This window comes from Canis lupus, chromosome 3 (genome assembly GCF_048164855.1).
Source record: "Canis lupus baileyi chromosome 3, mCanLup2.hap1, whole genome shotgun sequence".
Classification (NCBI taxonomy): domain Eukaryota; kingdom Metazoa; phylum Chordata; class Mammalia; order Carnivora; family Canidae; genus Canis; species Canis lupus.
In genome coordinates, this window is record NC_132840.1 from 46,858,687 (window position 1) to 46,880,762 (window position 22,076).

The following is a 22,076-nucleotide window of genomic DNA, read 5'->3' on the forward strand; positions in this document are numbered from 1 at the left end:
ATGCCCTGAGCCAAAGGCAGGTGCTCAACCACTGAGCCACGCAAGCATCCCTAGCCTCTGACATTTCTGATGAGAAATCTGTATTCTTAGTGAAGATCTGTGATTTGTTTCACTTTTGTTGCTTTCAAGGTTTGCTCTTCGTCTTTTGGAAGTTCAATTAGAATGGGTTTCAGGGTGGTTGAGTTCATCTTACTTGGGAGTTTTTGAGCTTGTGTATTTATGTTCCTGTCTTTCATTAAATTTGGTTAGTTTTCAGCCATTCTTTCTTTCAATGTTCTCAGGCCCTTCCTTTCCTGGGACTCACATGATGTGCATGTTGATCCTTTTGTTGGTGTCCCATAGTTCTCTTAAGAGTTCTGTCCACTGCTCTTCAAATTCTCTGTTCCTTAGCCTCGATGATGTCCACTGTTCTATCTTCAGGTCCACAAATTCTTTCTGCCTGCTCAAATCGGCCTCTTATAAATTCATTTCAGTTGTAGTTTTTTCTTTTTTTTTTTTTTAATTGTAGTTTTCAACTCTGAAACTTTTTTAGGTCTTCTTTATATTTTCATTTTGCTCACACATTTTCTTGGCTTTCTTCACATCTCCCTGTAATTGTGATTTTAAGACAGTTATTTTAAAGTCTTTGTTTAGGGACACCCGGGTGGCTCAGTGGCTGAGCATCTGCCTTCAGCTCAGGGCGTGATCCTGGAGTTCCAGGATGGAGTCCCACATCAGGCTCCTGCATGAAGCCTTCTTATCCCTCTGCCTATGTCTCTGCCTCTCTCTTTCGGTGTCTCTCATGAATAAATAAATAAAATCTTAAAAAAAAAAAAGTCTTTGTGTAGTATATCTGCCATTAAGTCCTTTTCAGGGGCAGATTGTTTTCTCCCCTTTGGGACATAACTTCCCTGTTTCTTTGTATGCCTCGTGATATTTGTTGAATGATGGACATTTAAATCTAGTAACGTGATAACTGAAAATTAGATACACCCCCTTCCCCAAGATTCTCCATGGTCTTCTTGTTGGCTTTTTCTTTGCCGAGGATCAGGCTGAGGTATAAACTTATATTTTTCTCAGGTCTTTTCTAAGCCCTTCCTTGGACATGCACAGCTTCTAATTTCCTCTGTATATGCAGTTGTTTTTTAATGTCCTAGAGTTTTATGTTCTGGACTTCCTGAAATGGGGAACACACATACATCCACACACATGCACACACAGCTGAAAGAGGAGGGGAAGGGCATTGAACCATGAAGTCTCCTAGCAGCCAGAGGGGGAGGGGCTTACAACAGTGAGGGAAGGTGCAACAATGGCTGCCTGGCTCTGCACCACTCTGATCAGAAGCAGCAACCAGTGATCAGACCTCGGATTCCCTAACAGTTGTAGTCTAGGGTCCTTTTTACCCACCACAGCTCCTATATGGTATGTGTAGCCTATTCCAGAACACCTGCACAGCTGCTGTGTGGCTCCCCGCAGGGGGATGGGTAGTGCTACTATGCTCTGAGCTGAAATTGATCGAAATTAACCACAATGTACAGTCCAAGTCTTCTCCTAGAATCTGCAAGCCTTTAACAGACTGGAGTCTCAAAATAGTTCTACCACAGGTGTTATTTTAGCCATAATATTCTGTGTGACTGATCCCATGAAAAATCTAGGTATCAAACCAACAAAACCATGTAGCCAACAGTTTATAAAAATATATCTTTATTATGTTTCAAGTTCTTGCATGATAGATACCTACTCATACAAACTTAGTCTCCATGTTAAATATAAATTAAGCAAACACAAAAAACTATAAACAAAATCAGCAAAATTGCTGGAAAATCCAAGCCATCCAAATAATAAAATCCTTATTAAAAGTGTACACTGGGATGATGAAACTATCTTAAATCACCATACTCTGAAAATTGTTACCTGTAGCCAAATCTAAATGTTTAAGAAGCAATAAAGGGCAAAGTAATATGGAATAAAACTATGGTAGGTTTCTCAATGCCACATCTAGTAGATTAGGCAAGTCAAATGGTTCCATCTGACATTTCAGCAAAGTATCATCTTTGTGTAAAAAACGGTCAGGGGCCTGTCCTCGAGCTATAGGGAAATGTCAAAACCACCAAAGGAGAGCATGGCTAGAAGACTTTGTAGTCACAGGGTTCCAGAACATGAATCCCAGAAGGCTTAAAGATGAGAAAACATCCGTCCCATGCCAAAAGCCATTTCCAGAGCTCAAAACCAGATTACTAACAATGACTATGGATCACACATGTCCTAAAAACTCAAAACTGTAGCAAAACATACACGCAATCATATATAAAACTTGGAAAAGTCTTGAATTTCAGAATGGAAAGGTTCAAACATTAACCTTGAGAGATCTGTTACTGAGGCCAAAATACCCAAGTTGGGACTGGCCTGACATACCTTCCTTATGAATTTTGAGATCTAAATCCTTGAGAGGCATAAGATGCATGTTCTTAGTCTTCTCTCACAGGGGTACACAAACACAGGGGACCCACTGTCCCAAGTCTCCCACTGCCCTCATTCAGGGCCAGAGCAATTCAAACAGCTTTTGGAATGGTGCCGAAAACTACACCAAGTCGGGATCCCACACAGAGGGCAAAGTTCAGCCCCAAGTTTCCATTCCTTGCTAGGACACAGCTCCATGCTGGCAGTTCAGAAACACAAGCAATCTATGACTGCCATCAGAGACTGAGCTCAGTGGTGAAGATGGCAATCACCACACTCCTCAGAAGGCAAACATGGGGTCAGATTCCTGTGGCAGGGTCAATTACGAGGCTCTGAGGCTGTGGGGCTGCGCACTGTGGACATGAGGTGTGACTTGTAGGTTTTGCTCAGGCCCGTCATCCAGAACTTGAGGAGTTTGACATTGTCCTCCTCAGATGCTCCAAGGATACTCAGGAGCTTCTGTGTGTCCTCTTTGGGTCGACTGTCCACTTTGGTGAATTTGAAAAGGACCTTCACTTTGCTGAAGAAAACCAAAAACAAAACACTCAGATGCCACAGTAAAATCACACCACAGTTTGGTCCCAAGGCCTAATGGCTTCAAGACCAGCACAAGGTCTATAGGTGCCGGCACAGAGCAGCAGCTCCCACCTGCACGCTCCAGGACCTCTTGCTAGCCCAGTGGTTCTAACCCTGGGTAATAAAGTTGGTGCCGCAAAATGGGGGTAAAACCTATTTTCTTTAAATTCATAAAGGAACTTGTTGCTCCTAAGCTTCATTTTACTATTGGAAATCAGGACATCTAATTGAATTTGACCCAAAATTACTAAGAGGAACTTAAGGAAATCAAATAACTAATTAGCCTTAACAGAAAGGGAACATCTGTTATCTAGCTTTCAGATTTTTAAAGTTAATTAAGCAGCAAAAATAACTGCTTCTCTTGGAGGCAGGTGTCACCCCGTCTCCCAGAGGAGCAGAGTGAGGACTTGGGGCGCTGACTGCTCAAGGTCACTAGCTCGGACTAACTGGCGCAGATGCTTTTTGAGCACATGCTCCTAACCTCTATTCTCCCTGACTTCCCTTCTCAGGGAGGCCAAGGCTTCTTTTTCTGGAAATAGCTCCTGATTCTTGCCAGCAGAAGAGAATCGCTACTGGCTGCCCAGCACCCCCAGGAGGAAGCCGACTCCAGGGGCCAAGGTGGAGTGTGCTTACTTCATCCACTCTTCCTTGAGGCAGACGAGGCACTGGTCCACCACACCCACGGACAGATTCTGGTTGGTCAAAGCCGCTTCCATCTTATTCAGGATGGTGGGGCCAACTGGGAACAAGGGCAGGGTCGTCAGCATGGGGAGCGAGAGGCAGCAGCAGTGCTCTTGCTCCCGCTCACCGTGGGAAAAGGCAGGCTGGCCTGGCAGCACGCACCTCGGTCCGCAGCTACAGGGCTTCCGCTGGTCACAACAAATTCGTACTTGCTCAGAGACTGGTCATCCTCGCATCCGGCTGGGTGGAGGCTGGGGCGGGGGGCTGTATGGGCCTCCACAATGACAGCAAATTCTACAGCAACACAAAATGCACTACTGCAGGAGGCGTGCGTCTGCCCCCTTCGGGAGCCTTCCTCCTGCTGCCTCCACGCCAGGTCATGTCAGATCAGAGAGCGGAAACTAGCCTCCCAACTAATGCTTGGGCGTTGGAAACCCTTTGCAGTGTATTTAAGAATAGAGTTAAGGGTTAACTCTTGCCTTAGTTCATGTATTATATTCCAGTAACTACTGGAATTCTATATCTCACTTCACTTAATGCCCAGCAGCCCGGTGACGGTACCACTGTTAAGTCCCATTTTATGACAGAAACAAATTAAAAGAAGCTAAATGGTTTGGCTGAAGGTTGCACAGTTAGTCTGTAGTGGTTAAAAACTTCAAGCCCATTTTTGAAACCAAGAGCCTATGTTCCAAAAAAAGTGCTGCCTCGCAGGGCCTCAGGACTCAGTCTGGGATGCTGAATGGAGTGGTGGCTCCGGACTGCTGAACGCCAGATGCTCTGCCGAAGTGCAGCAAGCCCCACTGTACTAATGAATGTCAAGGCTGGATTTAAGGCATATTAAAGAAAAGAGTTGCCTCCTGAATTTCGCTGGCATCACCAACTCAGCACAATGACATGACAACCTCTGACACCCATTCCCTGACCAGACCCTGCCCTCCACCAAGAACCCTATCCAGCAAGCCACCCTCACTCAGCTTGCCTTGTCCATCCCTCAACCATTGTAAAGGGAAAAAGAGGCCCAAAGCCATTGGAAAGCTGGTTGTCCTGTTTCCAAGCAGGCACCATCTTCAGGTCCGCAGCTAAGATGCAGTTCTGCTCCTGAGCCCTGAGATACAGTGCCTGGGGTGGGCCAGGGGAGGTGTGTACCTGAGGACAGCACGTGGGATGGGATCTGCACGTGCGGGCTGAGCCCCAGGAAGTTGCACCGGTAGGCCTCCTCGTACTGGTTGCTGTAAGGGATGATGCGTACACAGCCCACTGGCAGCATAGTCTAGAGGGGACACAGTGACTCAGGACCATCCCCAGCTGAAACAGCGCCTGCCGATCTCCATCACCCACACCCCACGTGCCCGCCCCAGCTCGGCCCAAGCCTCTCTCCTCCCAGAAAGCATCCTCGGTCACACAGCCCCACTGGGGTTTCTCCCGCATGACCCCCACTCCTACCCTGGCTATCAGGCATATGGGACTTGTGCTATCTCTTTGTGGTGTTAATCTTCCTATTATGCTTTGACTTCTCAGATTCTTGTCTCTTCCCTCATCCCACAAAGAGAGTATAAGCTCTTTGAGAGATTGTGTCATATTCATTTGTGCTCTCACAGGCCTAGGCCAATGTTAGATATACACGAGGTTTCTGAGGACTTAAATATCATGAACCAGACCTGGGCCTTGGCACCCACTACACCCGCGAGGTGCAGGCAGCACAGCAGACCCACATCCCACCGGACTCATTGGGAATGTTCTGTGTGCAGGGACATGTGATGACCCAAACCTGCCTCTAAGACAGCTGTGAACCACACCAATGGCTTCTTTGAGGAATATTGGGTTGAAGATGGGGTAGTTAATTATCACTCTATTAGGATAGCACAGGCTCCTTCCACTGGAAATAATAACCATCAGTGACTGCCATTTTCAACAATGGACAAAAAGCACAGACCTCAGATTCAGGCATGAACCTTTGCACTGAGCCATCCCTGCATCCTAACATTCACAGCTAAAATCAGGATTTAAAACAAGAACCCACTAAGCCAAATACCATCCTGCTATTAAAGACTTAAGAGAAAAGATATGCTTACCCGAAGAACTTCAAAAGCTGAATGGACAAGGTCTGCATCTCTACTTTTCCAAATCACTTGGTTGCCCATGAGAACATGCCAGGCCAACATACGAAAAGATGGGGCACCCAGGACCTAGAAAATACAGTTCAGTGTGTTCTGCCCTTTTATGCAACCAAAGTTATTTGTGTGTTCTCCACATAGTGAGGGAAGACGGGTCAGGAGAGGGAAGGGCTGGCTGACTTGCCCACAGTGAGGTGGAGGCAGGTGCAAGGCTCTGGATATGCACCCGAAGCCTGATACCAAAGCCCTTGCACACTTTAAGATCTTTTCCTCAATCTTATTTTTAAAAACTTGAAGCAAAAAACGTGTTAGCTTTTTACAACATTCACTCTCTCTCTCTGCGATTTTGCCGAACCATTTCAAAGTAAGGGACAGGCAGCATGACACTTTAGCACCCAGGAAGCATAAGGGCTCTTCTACACAGCTCCAAAACACAACACACACAGAAATGCTACCCGGATGTCCACTGACCCAGTATCTGGGTTTAGAGCCCCAAATCTCTAACGGTGTCCCTTGTAGCTATTATCCTTTCAACCCAGGAGTCACTTAAGGATCATGCCTGTTTCATTTATTCTGAGTTCTTTATTCTGTTTTATGCTAGATTAGTCCCTCTCTCTTTTATAATTCCCCTGACGCTGACATTTTTATAGAGTTTAGGCTGTTACCTTATAACAGCCTTATAACAGGCTTATAACGTGGCCTTTTTTTTTTTTTTAAAAGGAAGTTAGAAATATTCCTTTTTACAAAATTCCTATAGCTTCAAAATATTCCCACCTCCCATGAAATTGGAAGATTCCTTCTAACTTTAATCCACATAAGCAACAAACAAGAATAATTTTAGCCAAATATGTGGTTTTCATGGGTGATTCTTCCTCATCAAGAAGCCCCACAGAGCATCTGACATTAAATCAATCTTTACTTCATTTTCCAAAACAGAAATAACTATCTTTTGTTAAAATTCATGCTCATAGCAAAAAAAAAAAAAAAAAAAAAAATCACAGGAAAATATAAAAAGGGCCTGCCCTTGTAATCCTGTGATCTCTTCTTCCCATCTGACTGAATATAACCATGGTCAACACTGTTGTGTGACTTTTCTGTCGTCTCTGGTACGCATATGTACAGACACACATACCACCCTGTACTATACACTGGATGCTTTCCTTTCTGTATTTAAGGACATTCCATTGTTTGGATGCAATTCTTATGACTGGACATCCACATTCTTTCCAATTTTCTGTAAGGGCAGCCATCATTTCCACTTTGCAGTACTGTTCAATTCCTTTAAAAGGTTCTGGCAGGACATGATGAGAGGACCATGAGAAGCCAACCACGCAGGACTTTCTTTAAAAAAGACACCTACGTCCTCACTAAAAGGGGAGCACAGTGCTCCTGTGGCTAAGTTATGCCAGACGGCCCCAGCTATCTTCAGCCTGCCATGGAGGTTTTTTGGTCACTCCTAACCAACCAGTCCCCATGGGGTCTCAAGATGATGGCCTAAGAACAAAGTGTGCTGGATGAGAAGGAGGGCATGGGGCCGTTCTCTGGAGCTTCTGAATGCAGGACTACCCCTCTGCCGCCTACCTGCCTCATGTGCCGAAGGGACTTAAAGACAGACAACTTTCGGGGCTGCCAGTTTCCACAGTCTGAGAGCAAGGAAGAATCCGTCGGGCACTTGGTCAGCTCCTGCCCTTCTGCACCCTCTGGCAAGACGGGGGCTTTCTCCTCCTCTTCAGCCTCAGAGTTGTCCCAGCTTTCTGATTCCTCTTCCAGGTCTGCAAGATGGACAACAGAGACATTTATGAAACCTGCTGTCCTTGGATTCCTTCACTCCCTGGATGCGACAGTGCTACTGTGTCCATGTCAGCCCAAGGTGTTCTGATTTCTGGTTCCGGCCAGCTACCTACATCACTTGTTGCCCCTGGAGCTCTGAGATGAGCAGGGTTCAGTCCACTGGTCTATTTACTTGGCTCAAAGCCTCACACTGCATCATGAAGCAGGCACCTGCAAGACTATGAGTGTTCATGGCTGTGGGATAATTCCAAGCAAAGATGAGAATGACGATAGCTTGGTCACTCAACACTTCCTCAGTCAGGCACTATTCTCAATGCTTCCATACATTTCACTTTATCCTTTCAACTGTCCTGAGGTCAGAACTCTTCACCATATTTTACAGATAAGGAAGTTATTTGTTACTTCCATTAATCTCTGTGACAACCATCACAAATAAGGACATCTTCCCTCTATGTTCCCAATGAGAACCATAGGGAAGAGGTCTTGTGTGGTCATACAGAATGCACAAGGAGCGGAGCCAGGATCTGAAGTCAGTTCTGTCCAAATCCAAAGTGTGTGTTCCAAAGTAAAATACAGCCTAAGACATGACAGAAAGCCCTGTGTGCCTGCCACTTGGCTCTCTGTATACTCCCACCAACAGACTACCCTTGCCATCTTTACTAATCTAGAAATTTGAATCACAATAATAAATAGTTCTGATGCATGAGGGCATGAAGGTGGATTACCAAGGTCTTGTCATGCTCTGGTCTCGCTGAAATTCTACTCCTTTTCTCCCACTTAGGAAAGCATGTTGGAATCTAAGTGTGCAAAGTCACCTGACTATAGGAATAACCTTGAAACAGCTCCAATTTATTAAGAAGGCCATTTGCAACCTGAACCATGTCAAATGTTACCAGTAACACATCACACACAACATACACTGCAAGTCTGGTTTACCCAACCCCAAAGCTGGGGCTGCTGTCGTAGGTCACTAAGAATCACATCATCTCCAAACGAAAAGCATATGTGCTTTCCTCGTCTCTGGATTGAGACCAGAGGTTCCTTGGCTGGTACACACCACAGCAGAATCCCTCACGAAGTTACTTCAAACACACAGGACCCTAAGCCCTAGACGTAGATTTCTGATCAAAAACCTGGGAAGGAGTCCCCATACATTAGTAAGGCTTGAGAAGCCTTACCCTGATGGAAACTCTGGGTCCAACTGAAGCTTAACATTTTATTATTCAAGTGTCTACAGAGGGCAGGCACCTGGGGATCATAAGACAGAGACAAGAAAACCTTTCACGTATCTTCTCCACAGCCTCACCGCGCTAAATAGCACTTTCCCAGACTGCCCAGGATGGTAAACTCCTTCATGTGACTGTCAAGGAAAGGGAAACAGGAAACCACAGTAAAAACACAGTAAAAAAAAGACTACAGGTTGAGCTCTTGCAGATGCTCCTCCTGGGTTATTCCTCCTAGGGTCCCCTTAAATCAGGATGGAGGGCTAGGTGGTTGTGAGATGGCCCCCAACAGCGACTGCCAGCACAGGCTTCCAGCACAAGCACTCCCTGCTCACCCGCGAGCTTCTCCATCTGGACCAATGTGTCCTCTGTGGGTGCACCCTCTAGGAGTTTCTCAGTCAGCCGGCTGCCACATGCTTTCAGGAGCCTGCAGAACAAAGCGCCATCTGTGAAGTGTTCTTGCCAGAAAAAAAGTGGAACCTGAAGCCAATCAAGCCTTTTGATCTCACTAGTAGCTTACAGAAAATATGGGTACAAAAGATTGCGTTGCACACATCACAAAGTCACAATCAGCCAAACCCAAAAGAAGAATTCTGCAGGACAAATGACCCAGGTCCTCCGACAAAAGGCATGGGAAAATCCATGGCAGAGGCGCAGGAGAAACTGCTTTGGACTAAGAGAACAATGTGTACAGTCTGTAGTGGTGATCTGATCCCCATTTCAAAAAACAGTCCTGAGGCCATACAAGAAAACTGAACATGTATCGGGCTAGATGATGCTAAGCAATGGGTCGATTTTGTTGGATGATTTTGTGTTTGAAATGATACAACTAAGATTTGCTTTAAAAAAATATTCCAGGGATGCCTGGGTGGCTCAGTGGTTGAGCGTCTGCCTTTGGCTCAGGGTGTGATCCTGGGGTCCTAGGATTGAGTCCTGCACTGGGCTTCCTGCAGGGAGCCTGCTTCTCCCCTGCCTATGTCTCTGTCTCTCTCTGTGTCTCTCATGAACGAATAAATATAATCTAAAAAATACATATTCCAGAAAGAAGGGAGGGGAGAGATAAAGCAGGAAAATGTTGACAATACTACAGCTGGAAAACGAGAGTGTACAGTTGATTGTACTATTTATTCTAGTTTGGATCTCTTTGAAAATCTCTAAATGATTTTACATTGAGCACAGGAGACAGATACTCTCTCCTTAGTTCTCAAGCCCTCAGAGCTACTCGCAAAGATCTTTGTTCAAGGCACCTCTTCCACACCTTAGATGATGAGGCCCCAGACTTGGAAGCCACCGTTGCACAAGGGTGAGGATTTGAGGGCATCTTTGGGAAAGGTCCATCTTGGTCTATCTTGCAATGGAAAGAACAGAAACAATCTGTGGCCAGACCGCGGTGATTTTAAAAAGACAGAGATCATCCTTTCTTCCTGACCAGGGAGGCCTGAGTGCCACCACACTCTTATTAGACAGCCTGTGCCAGAAGTGCTTCCAAAAGCCTGCACCAAATGGCCAGGGACCACTGTAGCCCCAACTGATGAACTCCTGAGAATCAGCCAGAGCTGTCCAGTCCGGGCACTCTCAAATTCCTGACCCACAGACCTGTGTGAGATAAAGGTTTGTTGCTATAGACAGAAAGAGAGGTCAATGCTCTGGTGTAGGGGCATCTTAAGCATATGGGGATGTGGGATCCCTGGGTGGCGCAGCGGTTTGGCGCCTGCCTTTGGCCCGGGGCGCGATCCTGGAGACCTGGGATCGAATCCCACATCGGGCTCCCTGCATGGAGCCTGCTTCTCCCTCTGCCTGTGTCTCTGCCTCTCTGTCTCTCTCTGTGTAACTATCATGAATAAATAAATAAAATCTTTAAAAAAAAAAAAAAAAGCATATGGGGATGTGAGTGCCACCTAAGTCCTTTTTCCATGTGCCCAAGGGAAGAAGCCTAGAAAAAAGGGAGATGCAGGTCAGCGCCTGCCAACAAGTACACAGCACAGAGCTCCCTAGGGGAACTCACCCAACAACTGTCCTCCCCAGATTCATGCATAATCTAACCAGTATACCATGTCTACTCTCAATGGCTAGAAGACTGAAAAATCTCGTTACCAAGCAAAGGAGGTATGAAGGCATGCCCACAAGTTGTCATCGCTTGTCAAGGAGGTCAGTGAACGAGCTGCGTTCCCATTGCGTTGGTGCAGGAATGGTGTGAAGGCCGTGTTCATTCTCTGGGCACGCTGTGGGCAACCAAATTGCTCTGCCTCAAATACCTAAAACATGAAAGGAAGGGGTGACCTTTTAATGAAACAAAACCCGCCAAGGAGTCCAAAGCCAGCTCATTCACAGCCAACTTCCTGGATCCTATTCCTGAAGACTGTCTCATTCTGCTGTTCTGATATAGGGTGCAGAAAGTGCTGCCAGTCTCATCATTCCCAATGGTTTTTGCCTCACAGCTTGACAAAAAGCTATCTAAGGAAGAGGAATCGGTTATGAATTTCCCCTGTACCCACTTCCGCTCCCACAACCAACTTATCAAGCACTTGTTGGGTACTCAGGTCGCATACATGCCTGCGTGATCATTAGTGCTGTTCTCCACATATTTCCAGTCCCCCCCTCCCCCTTCCTATTCTGGACACATGGAGGTTTTCACTGAGTGACCTCGTGTGGGTGGGACATGTGCTGAATTCTGGCAATGAGGTGAGAGAGAAACAAGGCCCTCCAGCACCATCTATGCCCTCTTGCGGAGAAATGAGCAATCTTCCAATATGGCTGCTGTTCCACCTGCTCGGCTGACTGCAGCAAGTATATCCCTCCCATTTCCTGCATGGACACAGAACATCAACAACTACAATAAAAAAAAAAAAAAAAAAAACCTGTCGGACACCTGGGTGGCTCAGTTGATTGAGTGCCAGGCTCTTGATTTTGGCTCAGGTCATGATCTCAGGATCATGGGATCAAGCCCTGCATTAGGGCCCACACTTGGTGTGGAGGCTGCTTGAGATTCTCTCCCCCTGTCCCTCTGCTCTCAACCTGCTCTCTCAAAACAAAAAAGAAGAAAACTTCTCCTCCCAACCCCTAAACAAAACAAAGGAAGCAACCCCCAAAACTATGGGGCTTTATGCCTCTGAGGTTTGAGGGCTGTTCAGCACAATGGCCTATTCTGAGAAACAATACTACAAGAGCTAGAAGTCTATAGTATTGATGAGTCTACAACACGATTTGTGGACAGGTTCCAAATGAAGGTCAGAGGAAGCACAGACACTGGGGAGAAACCAGGGCATGTGACCACAATCAAGCAGCCAGAATTGAAGGAAAACTGGACAATGTACTCAAGAGAGCCCAGTAAAGCAAGCAGGACTGACTCTACAGTCAGAAGACCATGATTCGGAGTGAGCAACAGCTGCAGGACCTAGAGATGATAAAAACCAGCTGTGCTCTGATCCCCATCAGTGCAAAGTTCCTCCCCCACTGCCACCCATTTTCCCTTTATGTGGGGTCACCTTGAGTGCCTTGCCCTGAAGTTCATCAATGATCCCTCGAATCTTCCCAAGCAGGAAGGGCCAGGAGTTGATGAGATAAATTCGGTCCATCATGATGGCAATGATGCTGTACCAGCGCTGGAAGCCCCTGGCCAGGCTGTCTTTGATGAAGAAAGTGTGGCTGAACACAAAACCGTGCTGCTCATCCCCAAAGAAGATAGGGCCTTCACGACCAGGGCAGACCTGTGAAAATCCACAGCCATTGCAGGAGACAGTTCTGTGCACAATCAAATCCTCCTCCCACTTACCTTTCTGTACTAATTAACCCGCATTAGTTATAGGAATAGGGAGAAAGGTGGGGACGAGAGGAAAACTGCTTTCTTCTGCTCCTGGGACTAGACTTTAAAAGAAAACATCCGGGATGTTTGGGTGGCTCAGCAGTTGAGCGTCTGCCTTTGGCCAAGGGTGTGATCTTGGAGACCCAGGACTGAGTCTCGCATCAGGCTCCCTGGATGGAGCCTGCTTCTCCCTCTGCTTGTGTCTCTGCCTCTCTCCATCTTTCATAAATAAATAAAATCTTAAAAAAAAAAAAAAAGAAAAGAAAACATCTGTAATCATACATTGCAAGGATGAGTAAAGTAGGTTCATGACTTTTTTCTACCCTGAACCATAAATAACTCCTGTTCAAATATTATATCTATTCCAGACTCAAATCTGCCAACATCACTCATCTGAAATATACTGGAGAAGGTCAAAATAATCACTGTAGAGTCCAAACAATAAAATGTGTATACTTTATTTACAGCCAAGAAGTTAGGTCCCCCTTGTAACACATTCACTCTTACTTTACACAGAATTCAACTAGGCATGATCACCTGCTTCTAGCAGATTAGCAGTAGGAAATCAAAACAGCTGAAGGTAGGCACACTGCAACCATAAGTGAAAACTGAGATGGGGCCTCAGTCAGATCAAGTGGGCATGGAGAATGGAAGTTTTATAACTGGATTATGAATTCTTTGTGACAGATAAAGTTATGAGAGCTAAGGGGCACCTACGCTGGTCAGTCGAGCATCCAACTGTTGGTTTCAGCTCAGGTTATGATCTCAGGGTCTTGAGATCAATCCCAAAGTCAGGCTCTATGTGGGCTGTAAGACCTAGAGATGATAAAACCAACTGTGCTCTGACCCCCATTAGATATCTCTCAGTCTGCGGAGATTTTTCTCTCTCTCTCCCTTCCCGCTCATACGCGAGCATGTGCATGTGCACATGCACGCACAAATACTAATAAACATTTTTTTTTCAAAAAAAAAGTAAAAAACCAAAAACCATAAGGGTTAAGACTTGAACTCAACAATAGGAGCCAGGTAGTTTAGGAACAAACTGATTCAACCTTCAAGAGGTTCTGAGAGCACACAGTGACCACTAAGGCTTGTATTGATGATTGAGACAATAAAAAAGGTGGTATTTGGAAAAAAAAAAAAAAAAAAAGGTATTTGATAGAGTAAGCCACATAACCTAGAAATGTTTAATGTCTTAGGAATACATTCATCAAGAATCAACAGATAACAGGGATGCCTGGGTGGCTCAACGGTTGAGCATCTGCCTTCGGCTCAGGGCATGATCCTGGTCTGGGGATCCAGTCCTACGTCGGGCTCCCTGTGAGGAGTGTATTTCTCCCTCTGTCTTGGTCTCTGCCTCTCTCTCTCTGTCTCTCTCATGAATAAATAAATCAATAAGTCTTTTTTAAAAAAAGGAATAGATTAAGTTTGGTGCTTGAAATGATAAGCTAGAAACCATTTAGAACACTGCAGTCCAACTCAACGTATTTTGGAGCTTTATTTTATTTTTTTTTTTTAAATCTTTTTTTTTTTAATTTTATTTTATATTTATGATAGGCACACAGTGAGTGAGAGAGAGGCAGAGACATAGGCAGAGGGAGAAGCAGGCTCCATGCACCGGGAGCCCGAAGTGGGATTCGATCCCGGGTCTCCAGGATCACGCCCTGGGCCAAAGGCAGGCGCTAAACCGCTGCGCCACCCAGGGATCCCTATTTTGGAGCTTTAAAGAACTGCAGCTGCTCCCTGCTCACTGATCCACCTATCCTCTTCCCAGAAGCAATGACCTGTCTTCCTTTCTGTAACCAGTACTGAACCTGTTCAGGGCACCTTGGAGTATCTGTGATATTCCCACAGAGTACCCCCCAGAGTCACAGTGCTCACCTCACAGCTCAGACTCCGCACACAGGCCTGGCGGACAATGCTGAAGAGCTGGGGGTGGTTGGGGTGCTGGTGACTGACGTATTTAATCGAGGTCTCTTTATCATGGCTGATATACCCGGGATGCCCTGCAGCAAGGGACCGGCAGCCCTGCCCCCGAGAAAGAGAAGAAAACCAATTAGTGAGGAAGCAGGCAACAAACTTTCTTATGTACATCTGAATGAGAAAACTCAAGTCTATTTTCAAATAAAGATAACTGGCATCTAGAGTTATACCCATGTGAAGATTTTAACGTGTCCTGAATAGGAAAACCAGAACACAGAGATCACAAAGATCATCAGAGTATAAATAAGAGATCTAATCTTCTGAGCACTTATGTGGCAGGTATTCTGAAGAGCTCTGCATACACCTCATTTAATCCACTGAACCCTAGGAGATAATTACACTGAGAATCCTCATTTTACAGAAGCAGGTCAGGGGTGCAAAGAGGCCCACATAGAATAAGGGGCTAGCCTCTGTCCTTGGTCCTGACACAACCACTCAGCAGGGGCCCCAGGAGGCTGCCAGACTTCCACGCTGCTGTGGTACCCTGACAACACGAGCTCAGAGCCAGTGCTATGGAGTGGAAGGGACTGGTGGTCCTGGCTGCTGCCCCTCTAGAGCCACCACCACGTCGGCACTGAGGTCAGGTCCCAGACGCTATCCCCACCCAGACTGCACAAGAATGTACGGAGGCAAGCCCCTCTGTGGGAGATGCAGGACCCTTCCCATGGCAATTCCAGCTCAATGACTCTCTTTTCTAGCACCCTTTCCTTCCTTCCTCTCCTTCACAGCTGTCAGATTTGTTCATGGTGGCAATGCTTTTCCCCACCTTCTGCTTCCTCACAGGTGTTTCCAGCAATGAAAAGATCAATCTCGTGCATGCTGTCAGCTTCTCAGTGGAACCAAACTAATGCAGCTGGATTCCTGTCCACCCTGTAGCGGCAGGTCTAATACCACTCCTGATTTCAGATCTCGACCCAGGTCTGTCATATAAAGCAGCAACTTGCTAAGGGAACTTAAACCTCATTCCCTAGAGCTCATAAATGACACCAAGAGTAAAAGCAAGACCCCATGAGGAGGAAACTTCCCAAGATACTGGGCTGAGGCAAGTGGAGCCAAGGATGGGCCTGTGTGCAGACACGAGCATACAGAGGGGACGGCTGAAAAGCAAATGTCAACTGGTGTCAGGTGTCTGCTGGCACAGGGTCGGCCGATAAAACGACAGCTGGGATGAAAGGAAAGAACTGGACGGACATAAAAAGAAGTGAACACACTGCACAGGGCCCACAAGAATGGCCTGTACCCATCACCTGAAGCTCCCACTTTTCTGTGAGATCACAGCCACTGCTGAGTCCCACAGGGTCTCCTGCCCACCCTCCAGGTCAAATACTCAGCATAAGCACAAGTTCCTGACAAGGAAAAAACATCTCCAACACTCCCAGAGCACTTGCCTCGCACATGTCTGACTTTTTGGGCCCCGGGCTGCTGGACTCTGCACTGGCCCCTTCAGCTGGACTGTGAGCGCGGATCCGACTGCTCATCTGAATGCCACCTTCCTCCTCCTCGGCCTGTTCGCCCTGGCCAGGGCTGTCCCCATTCCCAGCCCCTTGCGGAAGCGGGGCGTGCAGAACTTCTGTGCAAAAGAGAGTGCGGGGGCCGTGGAGCTCACAGAAGTGACAGAGAGCAACGATGGCATTCATGGTGTCCTGGAGACAGCAGAGGGCCTGCAGGGGGCGGATGAGAGGAGACACCATCAGCCAGGCAGCCTATGTTCACACCAGAGAACCTGGAGGCTGCTCTAGAGCACAGGAACTGGGAAGGTGTCATCAATAGGCTTTCTGGCCAGCAACGCAGTTCAGCCAGCCAGCACCGCATCAGCTGTAGCAGAAACTCAGCAGACAAAACACAGTCCCTGCCAATCAGGAGTTACAATGGAGAAGAGAGAACGTGATTCAAGGACCCCACGGAAAATCCTTCAGTTAGGGTTGTGACGGGGCTGAGAGGCAGACAGCATAGAGAACACATGCGCGGGTGACAATATGGCAAATGTGACACCAATCAATGCCATAGGGGTCTGGAGAAGAGACTTGTATATTCTATCAACAGCTGCCATGCTGGGTGACATGATGCTGCCCTCGTGGAGCTTACCCTCGAGGAGGGGAGGGACATACGACACACTGCTTGCTCTCTTGTGGTGACAGCCTCGGGAAGAGGACAGCAGGTCCAGGGCAGAGACTCACTGGAGGAGGTGCCATGTGGTTTGGGACATCAGGGGCTCCCTGAGTGAGAGCTGATGGGAGGAAAGGCCAGGGGTATGGGGGGGCATGACTAGGGCTCTACAGAGCTGGGGAATGATGGCAGAAGACTAGAAGGAGGTGGATTTTAGGGACCCTTCTAGGCCACAGTGAAGGCCTGAATTTTCTTCAGACTGGAAATTCTTTGATAGGTTTTGATGAAAAATATGGTAAATTTGAGTAGCGGACAGGGGTTAGGATCCAAACCTCCTCTTTTGGGGATCCCCTCCCCTATTATGCAGCCAAAGCCTCTGTCCTCATCCTCCTCCATGGGCATGACCAAGGCTTGACCAGTTAGAGGCATCTGCCCAGGAAGCTGAACCCAGTGCAAACACATATGTGGGGTGTGGGGAGCAAGTCCTGGGTGATGGCATCCTCAAAACCCCTGTGGTCTGTCCGTCACGGCATCCTCCGCAGCAGCCTCCCTTCTCCAGCCTGCTCACTAACTCTGCCACCCACCTGGCATCTTGCACGCAACCTCTTAGCTGACACAACTACTACTGCTCTCGTTCTTGTACCTGAGGCACAGGTTAGAGCTTGAGTGACAGTGGGAATGGCAGAGGCCAACACAAAACACAAGTAAGCTGGGCTGATCAGGCATGGGGATCAGATGGGGATTTGCAGGTGCCTGGCAAGTAGGGAGATCTGGGGCACAGGATGTTCCTGGGGAGAGGGGTACAGCAGGAGAGGAGACAGAGTTCAAGAGACAGCAGGATATTTAGCTGGAAAACCCTGAGAGTTCCATGGAGATTCTGGACCGTAGTAACAGAGAGGGCTGGGCAGAGGGTGAAAGTCCAAGACACTCCACAGACCTTTGCCTGACTCACCTTCTTCCTTGCATGTCCCTACTGAGAGGCCTCCCAAACCAGCCCCCACAACATCCACTCCCTTCTACTACATCACTCTCTCCCCTCTTCCGCTTTATTTTAGGTCTCCTGGAAGCTGCATTGTTTGTGTTTCCCACAAATGAATGTTTCCCAAGGTGGAGGCGGGAGCAGGGAGTGAGCCTGTCTTATCTACAACAGTTCCTGACACACACAGGAGGCACCACATTAAAGTACTGGATAGATGAGTGGATTCAGGAGCTGCCCATGGAGAGAGAGCAGTTGTTGCCACAGAAAGCAGAGAGCTCACTGAGGATATCTAGGGCCAGGAGAGGTTCAAGAGCATAAGCATGGGGGAGAACCAGAGTCTGAAAGCCTAGTGTCATGAGACCACAATAAGCCAAATTTAAAAAGAGGTTCCATCAGGCTCGCTCTGGTGAGATCAAAGAAAATGATGCTTTAAGAATCTATTATGGGGGACAGATTGGTGGCTGGGTGGCTCAGCAATTGAGCATCTGCCTTCAGCCCAGGGAGTGATCCCGGAGTCCTGGGATCCACTCTGCCATCAGGCTACTTGCAGGAAGCCTGCTTCTCCCTCTGCCTGTGTCTCTACCTCTTTCTCTGTGTCTCTCATGAATAAATAAAATCTTAAAAAAAAAAAAAAAAAAAAAGAATCTATTATGGAAGAGGGGGGTGAAGCGACCATCAATGGAGTAAGAATCCCACAGGAAGAAGCACTAAGACATAAAGGCAGAGGCATTAACCCTGGAGAAAGAGACTACATCTTCCTTTAAGAGGAATAAAAGAGAAATAAGGTTCCTTCCAGCAAAATATCTGCAAGAAAGCAGCACTTGGCTAAGGCTCACCCAGTTTGTAGAGCATCCATACTAACCGTTATATTCAGCAAAATCACGCGTGCACCATTCCACCTAGACAAGAGCAGGCAAGGCCATTTCCAAATGAGTCGGGCAGGGCAGCGGTGGCCATACTGCAGCTCTAAGGCTTGAAGTTTTCTAGATAAGGAAAAAAAAATTTAAGCAGATCATAAAAGCAATGCACTTGGTGATACACACGCAACAATCAAGCAGCTTACTGCCAACTTAAAATGAGAACATCACAAAAAAAGAGCCAGAGATTCCCATGGTTCTAAATGGCTTAGTAGGCTTTTTGCCTTTTGAGCAGTGGCTGACAGCAAGTTGACATTGCAGCCAAACTTTGAGCTGAACTTTTGCACGCCTACACCGTATTTCATAAAGGACTTCTCTAAATATAAATATACTTACGTCTTTTAAAAATACAAAACATTTACAAATACAAGGTTCTCATCCCTCCTATTCTTGGTTACAAGGGGACTGCCTTGGCAGCACCCACACCATGCCTATGAAATCCTTCAGATCCTAGGCCTACAAGTTTCTCTCCTCCTCCAATGGGAAGGAGACACCAGAGGTGACGTTGCCAAGCTACTTCCCAGCATCCCTGGTCAACATGGGAGACTCTTACTAGTAGTTTTGTTTTGGTTTTTTTAAAAAGCAGTCCTGATCAGGAGTACAAGAGCCCCAGACAGCCATCAGAAGACAAGGAGATACCACTTAGCTCCAGAAAATCCAGAAAGAAAACCTGTCTCCAGCCTTTACCTGACAGGTGATGTCAAGTATCTTCCTATCCTGAGAATCACCTAAAGCTGAGACACAAAGGCCAACCCCAGCTCTCAGGTTAACCACTACACGTGGAATCAGAATTCTGAGTGGCAGGAAGTCAGTTTTTCTTTTTTTTTTTTAAGACTATTTATTCATGAGCGACAGAGAGAGAGAAGCAGAGACACAGGCAGAGGGAGAAGCAGGCTCCATGCAGGGAGCCCGATGTGGGACTCAATCCCGAGTCTCCAGGATCACACGCCCTGGGCGGAAGGCAGGCACCAAACTGCTGAGCCAACCCAGGTGTCCCAAGAAGTCAGTTTTCTATTTACCCCCAATTCCAATCTGAACCAGATGTTTACCGAAGAAACTAAACTGGCTTGAATATACCTAACAGTTCTCAACGAGCTTTCCAGAACCCAAGGAAGAAGCAGAAATCTGTCCCCCTCCCCTAGTCTCTTCAACTCAAAGAAAGAATCCAAATAACTCAAAAAAGTAGGGCCCTTTCCATGGCCCTGGGTCTATTTCATTTCCACTTCCTGGGGTCTTCTCATAGGACCACAGAGGCTCAAAAACCACCTTGAAAATAAACACAGCATCATAATGGTTCTTAACTAATAAGGAGCAGCAGGGTCCCCTGCAGCTTCTTTACCTAGTCTTCCACTGGGGAGTCTCATTCAGTCAGCAGCTGGACCCCAGCAAGTCCAAGGTGGAACGTTCCACGGGGAATTACTTCCAGCTCAAACCCGTTCAACACCTTGGTGGCTCTACTATTTCCACCTTCACCTGGATTTCTGTTTACCAAGTTCCCGCGGGTGACACTACCAGGGCAAACACAGCCACGTGCTGTTCCTCAATCTCCAAGGCCTCCAGCGCTTTCTCCGCTGTGACAGGAGCCCCTACAGCCACCCCGGTGGACGCCGCGGGTGCCGGGTGCCTCCTCCCATGGCTGCTGAGGCTCACCTGGGCCTCGATCCGCAGCGAGCCTACCCTTGGGTAAATAAGGATTCCAGGTGACCAGGCTGCGCCCAGCGATATCCAGCAACCCGGAGAGGAAAGCGTCTTCCAGCCGCCTTGGAGGGCGCTGAGGTAGGCCTACCCTTCCCGAGGACGGCGGCCTGGGAGAGGAGACACCCGCACACGCACCCTCCCCCGGGCAGCGGGGGCACGGCCGGACGCGCGGGCCCCGGGCAACACTCGAGGAGAACCCATCAGCGACGCCGGCCGGGTCGGAACCGAGCTCACGGTCCTCGGCCCTTTACGGTCCGGGAATCTGCCGCCCACCCCGTCAGCGGCTCCGCACAGCCGCTCCGGGGGCGCCGCACCGCCAACCCGGGCGCCCTCGGCCCCGGCACGTTCCCGGCCGGTCCTCGCCCCCCGCCGCCCGCCGCCCGCCCCTCCCCGAGCCCTCCCCCCGAACCAGGCTCCCTTCGACCTCCACGAAGCAGCCCGCCAGCCCGGGTTCCAACGGCTGCACGAGCCGGCCGGCCGCTCCGGGACTGGCTCCGCACGGACTCCGTCCGACCCCCGCGGGCGAGGAGAGCCTCGGGGCCGGAGCGGCGCTCGGGCCGCGGCGCACCTGACAGGACTCGCCCTGCGCTCCTGGAGCCCGCCGGGACGCCCGCCTGCGCTCGCGAGGCCCCGCACCTGCCCTCAGGAGGCTCGGTCCGGCCACCTCCCCACTCACCCGGGGCGGCGGCGGCGGCGGCGCCCAGCCCGAGGCGCGTGACTTGGCCGGGCCGTACCATCCGCGCACCCCGCGGGGGGGCACGGGCTGGCTGAACGCGCCTCTGCACCGCCAAGCGAGCGGGCCCAAGCCCAGCCCGCACACCCGAGAAAACCGCGCGAGCCAGGCGGCTCTGAGCTCGCGGAAAACCTGAAGCCGCTTCCCGCCGCCTGCCTCTTCCGCCGCCCGACTTCCGCGCCTCCCCCCACCAGAAGTGAGGAATGGTTCCGGCCGCACCGGCCCGGCTGGTGGAGGAAACCATTTCAAGGCGGGGGATACTTAAAATTGAAAAATATTTTTAAAAGAGATTTGAGGGAATACAGAGCCAACCTAGTACTCCTGGTCCACAAGGAAGAGTGAAGTAGAGAAAGTCTCGATGTGATCACGAGCAGGGTAACGGCTTACGGTTTCACCATCGGCTTTGATTACACGGCATGGAACCGGTCTTCGGTGGGACGTGCCGGCAGGTGGCCCGGAGGGGGCCGTCCCGTGACGTGGGGAAGCGCGCAGCGCGGCGGGGAGGCTCGGTCGGAAACTGGAGGTGGGGTGCGGCGGAGTGCGCATGTGCCTGGCACCCTCGCCTCCCGGGGCGAGAAGGCCGGCGTCCGAGGTCTTCACTACCATGAGTCAGTTATTAAGTAATATGTATGTTTAAAACCTGGGCGCCTGTCTACTTAGAGGTTAATTCTAAAGGCTTCCGTGCACGATGTGCCGTGGACCCTTAGAGGGAAGAGCTGGAGAGATGTGGATCACACCCCGGGCCGGAGGGAGTGCGGTTGGGCCTGCGAGGCGGTGCTGCCACCTTGCGGCCGGTCGGGTCAGAGGCCGCTGGTCTCCGCGCCTCGCCCGCGTGGCTGTGGCAGGGAGTGTCGCGAGGGGGCAGGTGCGGGGGTTGGGCGGGGAAGCCTCGGCCTTTATCAAGTAGAAATTCATAACGAATTTCCGCGTTATGCTGAGGAGAGGAAAGAACGAAATTGCAATTCATTTCGTCTTCTTTAGTGGTGTGACAAAAGGTTGAGTATGGGAGTTGCGAGGTCAGGCAGTGCCTTTCT

General features: G+C 48.8%; 1 protein-coding gene across 7 annotated transcripts; it reads right to left on the bottom strand.

Moving 5' to 3' along the window:
- Positions 1-1,666: 1,666 nt before the first annotated feature.
- On the bottom strand, positions 1,667-21,491 carry FLCN (folliculin). 7 transcript variants are annotated; one of them, XM_072820831.1, is made up of 13 exons: positions 21,355-21,491; positions 18,557-18,677; positions 15,998-16,270; positions 14,508-14,654; positions 12,310-12,531; positions 10,919-11,079; positions 9,160-9,251; positions 7,392-7,582; positions 5,769-5,882; positions 4,843-4,966; positions 3,859-3,990; positions 3,649-3,754; positions 1,667-2,959 (listed from the first exon to the last, which is right to left on the bottom strand). In XM_072820831.1, the coding sequence occupies exons 3-13, from the start codon at positions 16,244-16,246 to the stop codon at positions 2,758-2,760; spliced, it is 1,740 nt and encodes a 579-aa protein (XP_072676932.1). In that variant the 5' UTR covers positions 16,247-16,270; positions 18,557-18,677; positions 21,355-21,491; the 3' UTR covers positions 1,667-2,757. The 7 variants fall into 7 exon arrangements, with proteins under 7 accessions (XP_072676932.1, XP_072676934.1, XP_072676929.1 ...); XM_072820833.1 differs by lacking the exon at positions 21,355-21,491 and adding an exon at positions 20,986-21,007; XM_072820828.1 differs by lacking the exon at positions 21,355-21,491 and adding an exon at positions 20,878-21,000.
- Positions 21,492-22,076: the final 585 nt, after the last annotated feature.